This window comes from Suncus etruscus, chromosome 4 (genome assembly GCF_024139225.1).
Source record: "Suncus etruscus isolate mSunEtr1 chromosome 4, mSunEtr1.pri.cur, whole genome shotgun sequence".
Classification (NCBI taxonomy): domain Eukaryota; kingdom Metazoa; phylum Chordata; class Mammalia; order Eulipotyphla; family Soricidae; genus Suncus; species Suncus etruscus.
Genome location: NC_064851.1, coordinates 76,963,104 through 76,976,769, shown reverse-complemented (window position 1 = coordinate 76,976,769; position 13,666 = coordinate 76,963,104). Strand labels below are relative to the sequence as shown.

Sequence of the window (13,666 nt, the reverse complement as noted above, 5' to 3'; positions counted from 1 at the left end):
TCAGAGGTAAAGGTCCTGCCTTATAGACCTAAGGCCTTGATTTAGAATTTCACACCATACATATCATTGAATGCAATGAGCTGCACTGCTTTTTGTGATCCCCAAGGCCAAAGCAAATGTGTTACGCCCATTCACACATCTGACTTCTCAACAGTGACAGTGAAAAAGGAAATTTAGATATTCTGTCTCCTAATACTCTGCTCTGTCCCATTATTGTCCTGTAATCTGTCACCTTCCCAAGTTTGTGCACATTGAGGCTCTTTTTGCCTATCAGTTTCTCTCCTCACCCCACCCCTACTTCCAGCACTTTGCCAGAACTCCGCTGGGGCTTGAGTTTTTAGCTTCAGGAGGTCTGACAATTAGGTTTTGTGATTTCCTTCCAACTACCATTATTATCCTTGCTATCATTTAGGAGGTTGTGTGAACAAATTATTCTTCAAGAACCTAAAAGGGGAGAAAATGTCATTAAGTGAATACTCCCTTAAACTTGAATACAACTGGCATCTAAGAAGGTAGTAATAGCATATAATGAAAAATGGTCTGATCATCAAATGAAATAAATGGTCTTGTTAAAGTCTATATGGCAGGGCTGAAGAGATAGTACAGGAGGTAAGGCACTTGCCTTGCACACAGCTGACCTAAGTTCGATCCTTGGCATCCCTGAATACTGGCAGAATAATTAGAGTGAAGATCCAGGAGTAACCCCTGAGCACTGCTGGGTATGGCCCCAAAATGAAATAAAATAAATAAATGTATAAAGAGCTGGTAGCCTGTGGTCTTTCTAACAATATTGCAATAGGATGATACTTTGGTGTCATTGTAAAGTATACATTTCTGACCACAGAGATTTTGTTTTTATATCTCCCCCTTTCCCTTCCCTTCTCTGTTGTCATTGTTCTAATGATCAAGGCTCACACACTGAATGCTCACACATTGTGATTTCCAGAGTTTACACTTTTGTCACTGTACCACGGATCCCAAAGGGCATTGCCACTGGGATCGACATCTTCATGTGGGATGATTCCAAGGATGGAACTTTTGTGACTGCAAAGCAGTTAGTTACTAAGCTCCAGGCCCTGGTAAGAGACTTAGTATGCAGGGGGTGAGTTGGTCTTGACTGGGACACTTGTATCACTGCATACCTGCTTTTCATAATTGGCCTTCTTCTAATTTAGGCTGGTGATGGCGGTTGTTTTATGTGTGAAAGGGAAGTTTGCTCAGCAGAGTTCAGGACACCTGGGATTACTCCAAGCTCTACTTGGATAGTCATGTGAGCCTGAAAGTTTGGGGCTTGGTCCGGTGTTGCAAAGGGTCATCAGGGCTACATCCATCAGTGCTTAGGGACTATTTGGTACTTGGGAATTAAATGTAGGACTCCCCATGCAAGCCATGAGTTCCAGCCCTTTGAGCTAGTTTCTTGGACCCAACCTTCTATTTTTTTAAACCTAGGAAATCCCAAAAAAACCTTTTTTAATGATTATCACTGACTGTGCAGGTATAATCTGTCACGTAAGAATGGCCATTAGGGGACCTGAAGAGATAGCACAGTGGCGTTTGCCTTGCAAGCAGCCGATCCAGGACCAAAGGTGGTTGGTTCGAATCCCGGTGTCCCATATGGTCCCCCGTGCCTGCCAGTAGCTATTTCTGAGCAGACAGCCAGGAGTAACCCCTGAGTACCGCCGGGTGTGGCCCAGAAACAAACAAACAAAAAAAAAAAAGAATGGCCATTAGGAAGTTAGATTATTTTTAAATTATGAGCTTATTTTTTCATCATGGTAAGATAAAAAGTCAGATTTTAATGTTTTTGTTGCTCATACATGGTCTGAAATTTCAAGCAAGGAACCCTCTGATTATCCAGAACCTGATCCATTGTAAAAAGTTGATGCCATCATTTTTTGACATTTAGTTTCAGATTCTCTTTTTGTAAATCCCTCTTCACTTTACTAGTCTGGTCTCAGAGCTCAAACTGTTTCAAACCCATAACATTTCTTAGTGAGTGATTGATCTGCATTATGTGTCCAGCCATCAGGGGGATCTTGGGATGTTGCTTGTATAAACTGTAATCCAATCTGATGCTGTGCATTTAGTTACAGTCTTTCATAGACCTATTGGCGATACTCTATCCTCCTGGATTTGGGAATAGGGCTTATCTGATACCTTCAGGGGGAAAAAAATCCATTCATTTTTCTCTCTTCCCCATTTAAATAACTCAACACATCTGGTAATACTGTAGGATCATTGTCCTTCCAGTTCCTCTGCAGCTCATATTGCTACAATATTTCTTAAGTATTTGGTTACCTAAAGGGCAATGTGATTTAAAAAAAAAAAAAAAAGACTTTGTATAGGTTTTGCAAATTAACCCATCTGCAGAGCTAGAAAATTAAATGCCTTTAATCAACAAAATTTCCATTATCTGCAGTCCTATGTGTGTTGTGCAGTCAGTATGAATGTAAATATAAATGTGGAGATAAATGCTCGTGTTAAAATTTTAAGTCTTTTTGTAAATTAATGTAATTTTCCTCTAAGAAGATGTTTATTAAATCCAGGATACCTAGACTGAAATATCTTATTGTTAGGGTCTATATCCTTTGGCTTAATAATGTCTTCAGTTACAAGAATGATAAAAGCTGAAACAAAATCCTTTAATTCAATCAGAACTGAGCTAAATTTTAGGAAGCAAAGAATAAGAATCAGACATAAAAATGCATAATATAGGAAGCTAAATGCACTAGATGTAAGACTCCTTAAACAAACAGGGTTGCCGTGAGGAATTTATGTTTGAAACAGCTGCATTTAACATTTTAATACCACTGTTTATACTCTTGAATTAAGATGACTTATGTAAAAAAAAACAAAAACACTAAATTGTACAATATTTCCAGAGACACTATTTACTGTTTTCTGCTTGTTTTACATGCTAGGGCAAGTTCAAAGCTTTAGATTTTATTTTATATTTTAATAGCCTTAGTCATAATGATAATAATAATAATAATATAGGTTTAGTGAATAGAATTTCAGACTTGTTTTGTAAATTTCCAGTGTTTATGGAACATTTGACCCAGAAGTCCTACACCAAATATATCTACTGTGTATTTTAAGCACAATAGAATGAGCTCATGTGCAGGCTTAACCATTCTTTCATCTTTTTTTGTTTTGCTTTTCTTTCTGTATTAAGCATAGTAAATAGCATTATAATGGCTCCCATAATGGGGATATTGAAAAATTATCCACCTGACAGAAATAAATATACAGAAAATAAATTGGATTAAGATTTCATTTGTTATCAGAAAGGGTTATCAAAAGGGTGATTACTGGATTTTTTTTGTATGTAAGTTAAATTCCAGGCTCATAAGATTTTCTTTAACTTAAATTATGGCTGAAAATAATATCCAGTTTTAATATCCAGGAGGACAATGGCCATTTGCTGTGATCTTTGCTGATCTTACTCTGTTGGGATTGGGTTTTGTTTTATTTTGTTTTATTTTTCTATCAAGAATAAAGAACTCTTCTGAAGAGTTCTGGGATTTTTTTTAAAGAAACACAAATTTGCAATTGATTCTTTTAATTTTTGTTTTGCTTTGTTTTGTTTAAGGTTGTAGAACTTATAGCAAATGCTCTTATGGACTTGGTACAAGGAGTATACCGAGAAAATTCTACTTCGGCCAAGGTAAGACTTTGGTAATTATAAAATACCAGATTAAAAATCCTAATTTTTAATGAAAAATATTATTTTTGTTTTGTGTTTAAAATGCATGTGACTTTCTTTAGATTAGTATCTGTACTAATCTAAATACTAATAATTAGTATTTGTACCATTGGCTATAAATGTATGGCCATACACTTAATACATAACCCATTTAGCTATTTGAAACAATCTCTTATTCTCTGGCTGGATTCTGTCCTATCACTTCAGAGCAGCCTAGTAAAGGCTGACACTCTGCCAACATTATGTGGCTTCAAGACTGACTTATGTTAAGGTTGCTGGGCCCAATGTAGGTAGGAAAGGGTGAGGTCCAAGGAGAGTGGAGAATCCCAGAAAGTCAGCTGCTGGCAGCACGTGGAAAAAATTGTCCTTTATATTCAAGATCCAAAATGTGCTGCATTATAAAACTTTCTCTGAGAAGAAATAGGACAGTTGTACAGTTGGACTATCTTGATTAGTGTTCTAGATCTAGAATTAAAATTATTGATTCATTTAGCAGGACAGTTCAAGAAGAGTTAGGTTTCATTTCTTTAAAAGGCAGTTCTTGGGGTAGGGGTAGGGAAAGAACAAAAAATAAATAAAAGGCAGTTCTTTAATTCAGTATTTATGATATTAAATGTAAGTGATTGCTTCATTGACCACCACTGTCGTTTACTATGGTCCATACTATTATAAAAACCTCCTGGGGCTGGAGAGATAGTACAGTGGTAGGGCAAATGTCTTGCAAAGCAGCCAGTCCATGGTGGATGCTGGTTTAAATCCTGGCATCCCATATGGTCCCCCGTGCCTGCCAGGAGCTATTTCTGAGCACAGAGTCAGGAGTAACCCCTGAGCACAGCCGGGTATGACACCTGCCCCCCCCCCAAAAAAAAAAGGTTCCTATCTAACTTGGCTCATTATTGTAACTTCTCTAACTTCTTTTACTTCTATATTTACAAGATTTCACTCATGACTAAATTAGAGAAAAAATAAATAAATGTGCATGTCCCCATATCTTGAACTCTTTGACATTTACATTTTAAGAAAAGGAAGACATTTTTTAAAGAAGTGAAACACAGAACATGAGTAACTTGGATAAGAAATTTAAAAGTTGGGGCCGGGCGGTGGCGCAAGAGGTAAGGTGCCTGCCTTGCCTGCGCTAGCCTTGGACGGACCGCGGTTCGATCCCCCGGTGTCCCATATGGTCCCCCAAGCCAGGAGCGACTTCTGAGCGCATAGCCAGGAGTAACCCCTGAGCGTTACCGGGTGTGGCCCAAAAACCAAAAAAAAAAAAAAAAAAAAATTTAAAAGTATAACCTAGGGTCTCTGGCGGGTGCCAGGAGTGGTGAATAAGCTCGGAACACCATGTCTTGGACAGCCGCTGACATTTACTTCAGAGAGCCATAGTTCCCAGCAGGCATATCTAACTTTTCCTAAACTGCTATTGGTATATGAGTGCCCCCAACAGACTATATGATCACCATGAGTCTTTTGATGAGTTTCTCAAAAAAGATCTTATTGTTAATTGCCATGACTGGCAGGCAGTACCAGATTCTAAAATAGAAGACCTCTGGTGTAGTTTGATTCCTAGCATACTCTGGTAATAGTGATAGCTAAAGAAAAACAGTCAGACTTGCTAGTCTCCCTTGGCCATATCTAAGTTCCCACCATAAAGGCTAAAATGGAGCACAGTGGGCCAACACTCGGCAGTGCTCAGGGCTCCCCCTGGCTTTATGTATAGGGATTAGTCTTGGCAGTACTTGGGGATAACATGCGGTGTCAGGGTTCAAAACAGGGTCAGTTACATGCAAGACAAGTTCCTTACCCTTTGTACTTTTTCTTCAGCCCTATAATGACTTCTTCAGCCGTTGAGATATAGCTTTTTCTTATGTTATTTCTAAGATGTTCAGCTTAGTTTCATATAAAACAGTAATATTTTGCTAAATATATGTTCAATTTTAAGTAAAAATATTATGGGGTTTTTGCTTCTTGAATTATTCACTATAATTAATCCTATTTATTATGTTCTTCTGTTTGTTTGGCTGGCTGTCCTATAGTGATATTAGTAATTGTTTAGATATCTTTCACAATTTGTTTATACCTACTTTCCCAAGAATTACCTTGGGAAAGGTGACTTTTTTTGGTCCATCCATTCCATAGAGGACAGGACTAAAATTCTGAAATAGCACATGGCAGCATCATAGTGTCTGTAAGTCATCAGTGCATGTTTGACAGTGACACTGTCTCAACCCAGATTTTCTCACTCTTAGCACTACATAATCTATTTCTTTTTTGTTGTTGTTGTTGTTTTGGGGCCACACCCAGCAGTACTCAGGGGTTACTCCTGGCTGTCTGCTCAGAAATAGCTCCTGGCAGGCATGGGGGACCATATGGGACACCTGGATTCGAACCAACCACCTTTGGTCCTGGATTGGCTGCTTGCAAGGCAAACGCCACTATGCTATCTCTCTGGGCCCCATAATCTATTTCTTTTTAGGAAGCAGCACAGTTTTTGGAAGGACTATTGATCATTTATGAACAACCACTCAGCACACACCTATTACTGACTTTGATTAGCTAATGAGTTTTGTTTTGCTTTTTTGGTTTGTTTGGTTTTTTTTTTTGTTTGTTTTTGGGCCACATCTGTTTGACGCTCAGGGGTTACTCCTGGCTATGCGCTCAGAAATCGCCCCTGGCTAGGGGGGACCATATGGGACGCCAGGGGATCCAACCACAGTCCGTCCTATGTTAGCGCTTGCAAGGCAGACACCTTACCTCTAGCACCACCTTCCCAGCCCCAATGAGTTTTATTCAAAGAATCTGAAGCTACTCTTTATTCACCTGCCTTCTTTACCTTCCATCTACTCAAACACAGCCATCGCACTTGAGGGGCTAGAGAGATAGTAGAGTGAGTAGGCATTTTCTTTGCATGTGGCTAACCTGGGTTCATTCCTAGGCATCCCATATGGACCTCCAAGCACCTAGCATCACTGGGAGTAATTTCTGAATGCAGAACCATGATCATTACCAGTTGTGTGTCGGCCCAAAAAAGAGACATTTGAACCTTTTAAAAAGCAGTTATATTTCTAAGATTAGTTCCATTATTGAAAGAGCTATTCCTGTTTGTTTGTTTGTTTGTTTGTTTTATTTTGGCACCACATCCAGTAATGGGACTCTGTTTTTTTTTTAATAATGGAAACAAAACATTTCATTCTTGTTTTAAAAAAATAGAGTTTTTTGATGCCTTTGTTTGTGTCCTGGGACCAGTTTCTATTAACCATGTTTCCTTTCCCTACTAGAATTATTCTGGTTATTTTTGTTTGTTTTGTTTGGGGGATGCCCCCATCCACACTTCTGTATATGTTTTCTGTTGCAGTGGCAATTCAGAATCTAGTTTCTTTCTTGGTTCAGAGACTCTTCAGAGAGCAAAGAAGTACACCACCCACACCCACCCACCCCTAAGTGCCTCCAAGATTTTCTTGTCCTGGCAGACTGAGAAGCAGCCACTAGTGGTGGTCTTATAGAAGGGAGTGCCACCTCCATAGCCTAGGGCCAGTTTGGTCTTCAAAAGAATTGCTTTGTGATTTAAAATAAGTTGCAAACCATTTCATTTCTCTTAGTATCTGAGGATACAATAGCAGTCTGTTTCCTGCATAGCGACTTGCTGCCATGATAGAGAATGTGGGTGTGCAAAAATAGCTTTCTGTGGCATTGTATTTCTGTGGCTTGGGCAGATGCATGCAGGGGTCCTCAAACTTTTTAAACAGGGGGCCAGTTCACTGTCCCTCAGACCATTGGAGGGTCTGACTATAGTAAAAACAAAACTTATGAACGAATTCTTATGCACACTGCATATATCTTATTTTGCAATGAAGGAACAAAACAGATACAATATGTGGCCCACGGGCCATAGTTTGAGGACCACTGCTTAGAGCAAAGTGAGAGAAATCAGAACTAAATCTGCCTCCTCCAAGAGAAATTTGTAGTTACCTAATCCACTTAAAAACTATAGTAATGTATGTGATTAATGTTAGTAACATTTACCAGATTGTAGGTAAATTGTGACCTTGTACACATTCAAAGTCAGTTAGGAAATTCATCCTTTGTTCTGCCATTGTAAAATGACATTTTAGTTTTGCACTTGCTAATTTATAAATATTACTCTTTCTTTTAATAAAAGTTAGTTATTGGGAGCCAAAGTGATAGTACATTGGAGAAGCAGGGAGTTTGCCTTGCGCATGGCCCCTGGGTTCGAACCTGGTCATCTCACATGGTCCCCCCAAGACTGCTAGGAGTGATTCCTGAGTGCAGAGCCAGAAGTAAACCCTGAGCACCACTGGGTATGGCCCAAAACAAACAAAAAATGATAATCATTGAGCAGCTGGAGAGACAATATGCGGGTGGGTGGGGATTTAAGACTTTGGCACTGCATAACGTCTCCCAAGCACAGACATCATTTCTGAGCACAGAGCTAGAAATTGCCCCTAAATACTACCAGGTATGGCCCAAAAACAAAACAAAAAGTTAGTCATTATGCCATTATGCTCTCTCTCTCTCTCTTTCTCTCTCTCTCTCTCTCTCTCTCTCTCTCTCTTCTGTCTTTTTGTTAGCTAATTAAAGAAATATGAAATAGAAAAAATTAATTTTTATTTAATTTTAACATAATGATCTTTTATTGTAATCTTGAGTTAAAATAGTAAATACATGTTTATTAAATAAAAATGGAAAGCACAGGACTGAAGAGACAGTACAGGGCATTGGGCACTTTGCCTTGCACAAGGTCATCCCCAGTTAAGTCCCCAGCACTGCACGTAGTCCACCAGCATTGCCAGGAGTGATTCCTGAGCTCAGAGCTAGGAAAAAGCCCTGTGCACTGCCATGTCTGATCCCAACACAAAATTAAAAAATTGAAAGTGGGGCTGGAGCGATAGCACAGCAGTAAGATGTTTGCCTTGCACACAACCAACACAGGATGGACAACGATTCGAATCCTGAAATCCCATATGGTCCCCCGAGCCTGCCAGGGTTGATATCTGAGCACAGGGGTATATCTGATATCTGAGCGCCACTTGGTGTGACCGAAAAACAAAACAAAACAAAGCAAAAAATTGAAAACACAGAAACAGTAGAAATTTCAAGAAGAAAATCCAAATCCCTTGTTTAAATCATCTCAGAACAGGGCTAGAAAGACAGCCTAGTATATGTATACAGTCCTTCAAGTACCACTGGATGGAAACAAGCCCAGGAGTAGCCCCTGAATATTATTGGGTGTGGCCCAAGCCCCTTCTTTAAAAAAGTGAAAATAAACTATCCCCCAGAATCAGGGTGACATTTCAGGCTATTTTCATTCTGTATTTGTCCCTTTTTTGCACTGGGGAGTGGGGGGTTTGGGTCACACCTGCAGCGCTCAGAGGTTACTCCTGGCTGTCTGCTCAGAAATAGCTCCTGGCAGGCACGGGGGACCATATGGGACGCCAGGATTCGAACCAACCACCTCAGGTCCTGGATCTGCTGCTTGCAAGGCAAACACCACTGTGCTATCTCTCCGGCCCCCTTTTTTGCATCATTATTATTATTATTATTATTATTGTTGTTGTTGTTGTTGTTGTATATATAATGTCCTGAGTTACTTCCCAGAATACTCATTTTCTCAATTAAAAATCTGCAAAGTGGCCAGCACGATATTACAGAAGGTAGGATATTTGCTTTACAGGCAGCCGACTCAGGTTCAATTTCCAGCATCCCAGATGGTCCCCCAGCCCTCCAGGAGTGATTTATGAGCACAGAGCCAGGCATAACCCTAAACACTGCTCAGAGTGTGGCCCTAAAATTTAAAAAGTCTGCAAAAATGTTGGGACTGGAGCATAGCACAATGGGTAGGATGATTCATTGCACGCAGCTGAACTGGGTTCAAACCCTGGCATCCCTATATGGTCTATATGGTCCCCTGAGAACAAAGCCAGGAATAATCCCTGAGCATGCTGAACCATCCTATAATTTGTGGACAGTTAGCCTATTTCTGATTTTAAAGACTAAACCATTTTTAGTTTATGCTCAAATAAAACTAAGTGGTATAGTGCATGCCTGGTGTGCATGACGTTTTAAGTTTGATACCTAGCGCCACACACAAAATAAAAAAATGAATAAACAATCTTGTGATGAACAACAGGGTATGTAACTTTGTTCTCTTTCATAGTGCTAGAAACCTCTCAAAGTGAGATACTTGACTTGTGATGTAAGAGTATTTCTAGTCTTGAGGATGGATCCATAGAAAAGGGGATAAGAGCATGTCTTGCATGCAGCCAACCCAGGATAATTCCCAGCACCCCATATGACCCTTCAAGTCTATTAGGAGTGATCCCTGAGCACTGAATCAATAGTAAGCCCAGACATACTAGGTATGTCCCAAGACCAAAACCAAAACAGCAGAAAAAGAATATGCATGGTCTGTTCTGTGCAGAAAAGAACACCGTCTCCCAGGGATTAGCCTATGACTGGTACCTGGGATGCTGGACTTCAGGAATGTTTGTACCTTTCTCTAGTAATGGTAGCTCCTTATACCTAAACATTTCTGCAAACAGTGTTGTTTGTTCTCGAACACCTACTTTCCTTCTGAAATTCTGGAATTTGGACCATAATTTGCGGAATTTGGGTCATAATGCAGCAAAAGCCCAGCATCTCTGGTGCCTCTCCCTGTAACAGCACTTTCTTTGTGTTCACTCTCAGGCATTGACTTTGGAAAGAATTGAACACATCCTGTACCCCTGCTGGTAGAAAACTCAAGAAGCTGGCACTCACTTTCCTCCTGACTACCACAAGCATCCTTTTCATTTGCTAATTTCCTGCTCTGTGACCTTTTGCTGTTTGTTATAAACTGTTGTTGGAACTTAAATGCTGTGATGAGTTCTACTAAATCATTTGAGCCAAGGGTAGTCTTAAGGACCCAACACATTCTTTTTCTATTTCTTCATTTTCTATGAACTCTTACTTCCTCCTTTAGTGTCTGCCCAAGACCCTCAGCAGCACTCATGCTGGTTTTTGAGGTGTGAACAACATACTTCTTCCATTTCTACAGAGATTCTGCTCCCATTGACCCAGTCTCAGGAGAGTCAACCAGTTTCAAAGAGAATCCAGTTCTTTTGTTTAAAAAAAAAAAAAAAAAAAAAAAAACTGGTTTCAAGTTGCAGAAACTATAAAGAGCTATTTATTTTTCTTCAAGAACACTCTAAACTTTAAGTATAGTTTTCTCTTATGAGGTATATAGTTAGTTGTGATTTAAAGGAGAAAAGTAACTTTATTTGTTTGATCTTTATGCTTTCTTTGAGTTGCAGACAATTTTTAAGTAAAATCTAAAAGTATGATATTCCAGTCTACTAGGAAATTATAAATTGTTTCTTACCAGCAAAGCCCTGTGGTACCAAGTAAAATACAGTAAAAGATAAGCAACATGATTTTTCCCACTGAGAAGCATAACAGAAGGGAAGTATGGAAAAGTTACCTTTGCAAATTAAGAAAAACATCAAGGAGAATGTGACATTTGAGACCATTAAGACAGGGAAGAATGACTATTGTTGGAGAAGAATGGCATTCCAGACAGAGAAAACAGGATCAAAAGTAAGGGCATATATTTAAGATCAGGGCTTCCTTACTTGTAAGAAAAAGGAATAATGAGAGGATGGAAAGAATAGATATTGTTTAATTTTTACTATTTGGAAGGGCCAAAAAGATAGTATGGTAGTAGATGCTTGACTTGCACAAGGCCAACCTGGGTTTTATATCTCACATTTCATATAGTATTCTAAGCACCACAAGGAATGATTCCTGAGTGCAGAGCCAGGAGTAACCCTAAGTATTGCCAGGTATTGCCCCAAAACAAACAAAAAGTTATTTTTTTTAGTCCAGAGGAGCTCAGAAATTACTACTGGCATTTTCTTGGGGGCCATATTCATGTCAGAGATCAAACCTGGACTGGCAAACACCTAAACCTCTCTACTATCTCTTTAGCCCCTGGAAAAGTAGATTTTATCGAAGAGTCATACATAATGCCAGAGTATAAAGCTAATACAATACTAGATGATAGAGAGATGAAAACTTTGAAGCAACGGAATTAAATGATGAGTTTAACCTTTGGGAAAGATTGTTCAGCAGTGATCATGAGGATAGTTAAGGGAGATTGGACATTAAAAAAAATAGTTGGGATAGGAGAAATACAGCTGGGCTGGGTTTGATCCCTTTCACCCTATATGATACCCCACCACCACCAGGAGTGAATCCTGAGCACAGGTGGATGTGACCCAAAAATAAGGAAAGAAGCAATGAAATCAGAGCCTTTTCTCCCTCTTCACCATAGCTGGCCCCTTGTTCCTTTTGTATCTCCACATAACCCCAGAGAGATCATGCCCCCCCTCACATCTCATCTGAAGTAGCCACTTAATTCCCTTGATTTTAAATCATACTTGTCACTGTCTCATATTTTCTGTATTTTATTCACCTCCACCTATAAAAACAGGAGCTCTCTGGGCAGTAGGATTTTGTTTACCGTTGATTTCCAGTACCATTAGTATATTTAAAGAAGTGCTTGTTAAGTTAACAAAGTACGTGTTGGAACTGGAGAGATAACATAGCAGTAGGGCATTTGCCTTGCAAGCAACAGACCCAGGACCAACAGTAGTTTGAATCCTGGCATCCCATATGGTCCCCCAAGCCTGCCAGGAGTGACTTCTGAGCACAGAGCCAGGAGTAACCCTTGGCAACTGCTGGGTGTGGCCAAAACAAACAAACAAACAAAACCAACAAAGTACTTGTTAAATTAATGATGGAAAAAGGTCTTCAGAGCTTGGAATGGAAGTTTATCTTTTATTGTAGACAGCCTTATTGATGTATAATAAACTGCCAATATTTAAAGTTCACAATATGATTGATATGTTTTGATATGCGTATGCACCAATGAAACTATTATCACAGTCAAAACAATAAACATATCAATCATTCCCAGTCCTACTCCACATACTGTTTGCTGGAAAAACAGTAGATTTTCCAAAGTCAGTATTCTTTGACTATGAACCAAATCCACTGAAAGCACATCTCTCTGAACCAATTGCAATGGCCTTGGAAGTCTTAGGCTCAAGGGTAACCCCTTAAATACACTTCTCATGCTTCTTGCTGTACTTTAAATAATCAATAGGTTCTTGTCTCTGACCAAGTAGTCATCTATCAGCAGTCACCAGGCATAACATGCTAATTTCTTCTGTGCAGTGTAAAATCAAATTTCAAATCCACAGTCTGGGATCCTCTAATGTAATGTTAAAGAGTAAAGAATAGGAATTGTGCTGCTGATGTAAGGAGAAAAACATTAATTATTTTACCAATAGAAATGAGATGAATTTGTGAATCACTGGAGTTCGTTTTTAGCAGCTAATAAAAGTTCCCTTTTATTCCCAACTTCCTGAGTGTTTAATCTCATAAATAATTAATATTATATTTTGACCTTTTGCTTTCTTTTTGCAGCTTATTGACTGTATTTTCTCTCTTTTTCTTAGTTTTTCACCTTCTCATTGAGGTCTCTTTTATCTTTATCTTTTTTTTCTTTTCTTTTCTTTTTTTTTTTTTCTTTTGCTTTTTGGGTCACACCTAGCTGCACTCAGGGGTTATTCCTGGCTCTACACTCAGATATTGCTTCTGGCTGGCTTGGGAGACCATATGGGATGCTGGGATTTGAACCACCATCTATCCTGGGTTGGTTGTGTTCAAGGCAAATGCCCTACCGCTGTGCTCTCTCTCCGGCCCTCGTTTATCTGTTTTTTTTGTTTGTTTGTTTGTTTGTTTTTGTGGCTTTTGGGTCACGCCTGGCAGTGCTCAGGGGTTATTCCTGGCTCCATGCTCAGAAATTGCTCCTGGCAGGCACAGGAGACCATATGGAACACAGGGATTCGAACTGGTGACCTTCTGCATGAAAGGAAATGCCTTACCTCCATGCTCTCTCTC

General features: G+C 39.4%; 1 protein-coding gene across 1 annotated transcript in view; it reads left to right on the top strand.

Annotated features, from left to right (window-relative positions):
• Positions 1-13,666, top strand: part of PDSS2 (decaprenyl diphosphate synthase subunit 2) — a 298,925-nt gene that overhangs the window by 213,459 nt on the left and 71,800 nt on the right. The window contains exon 4 of the mRNA XM_049771201.1: positions 3,593-3,667. Coding sequence (XP_049627158.1) covers positions 3,593-3,667 — 75 coding nt within the window. The remainder of the gene's footprint in view (positions 1-3,592; positions 3,668-13,666) is intronic.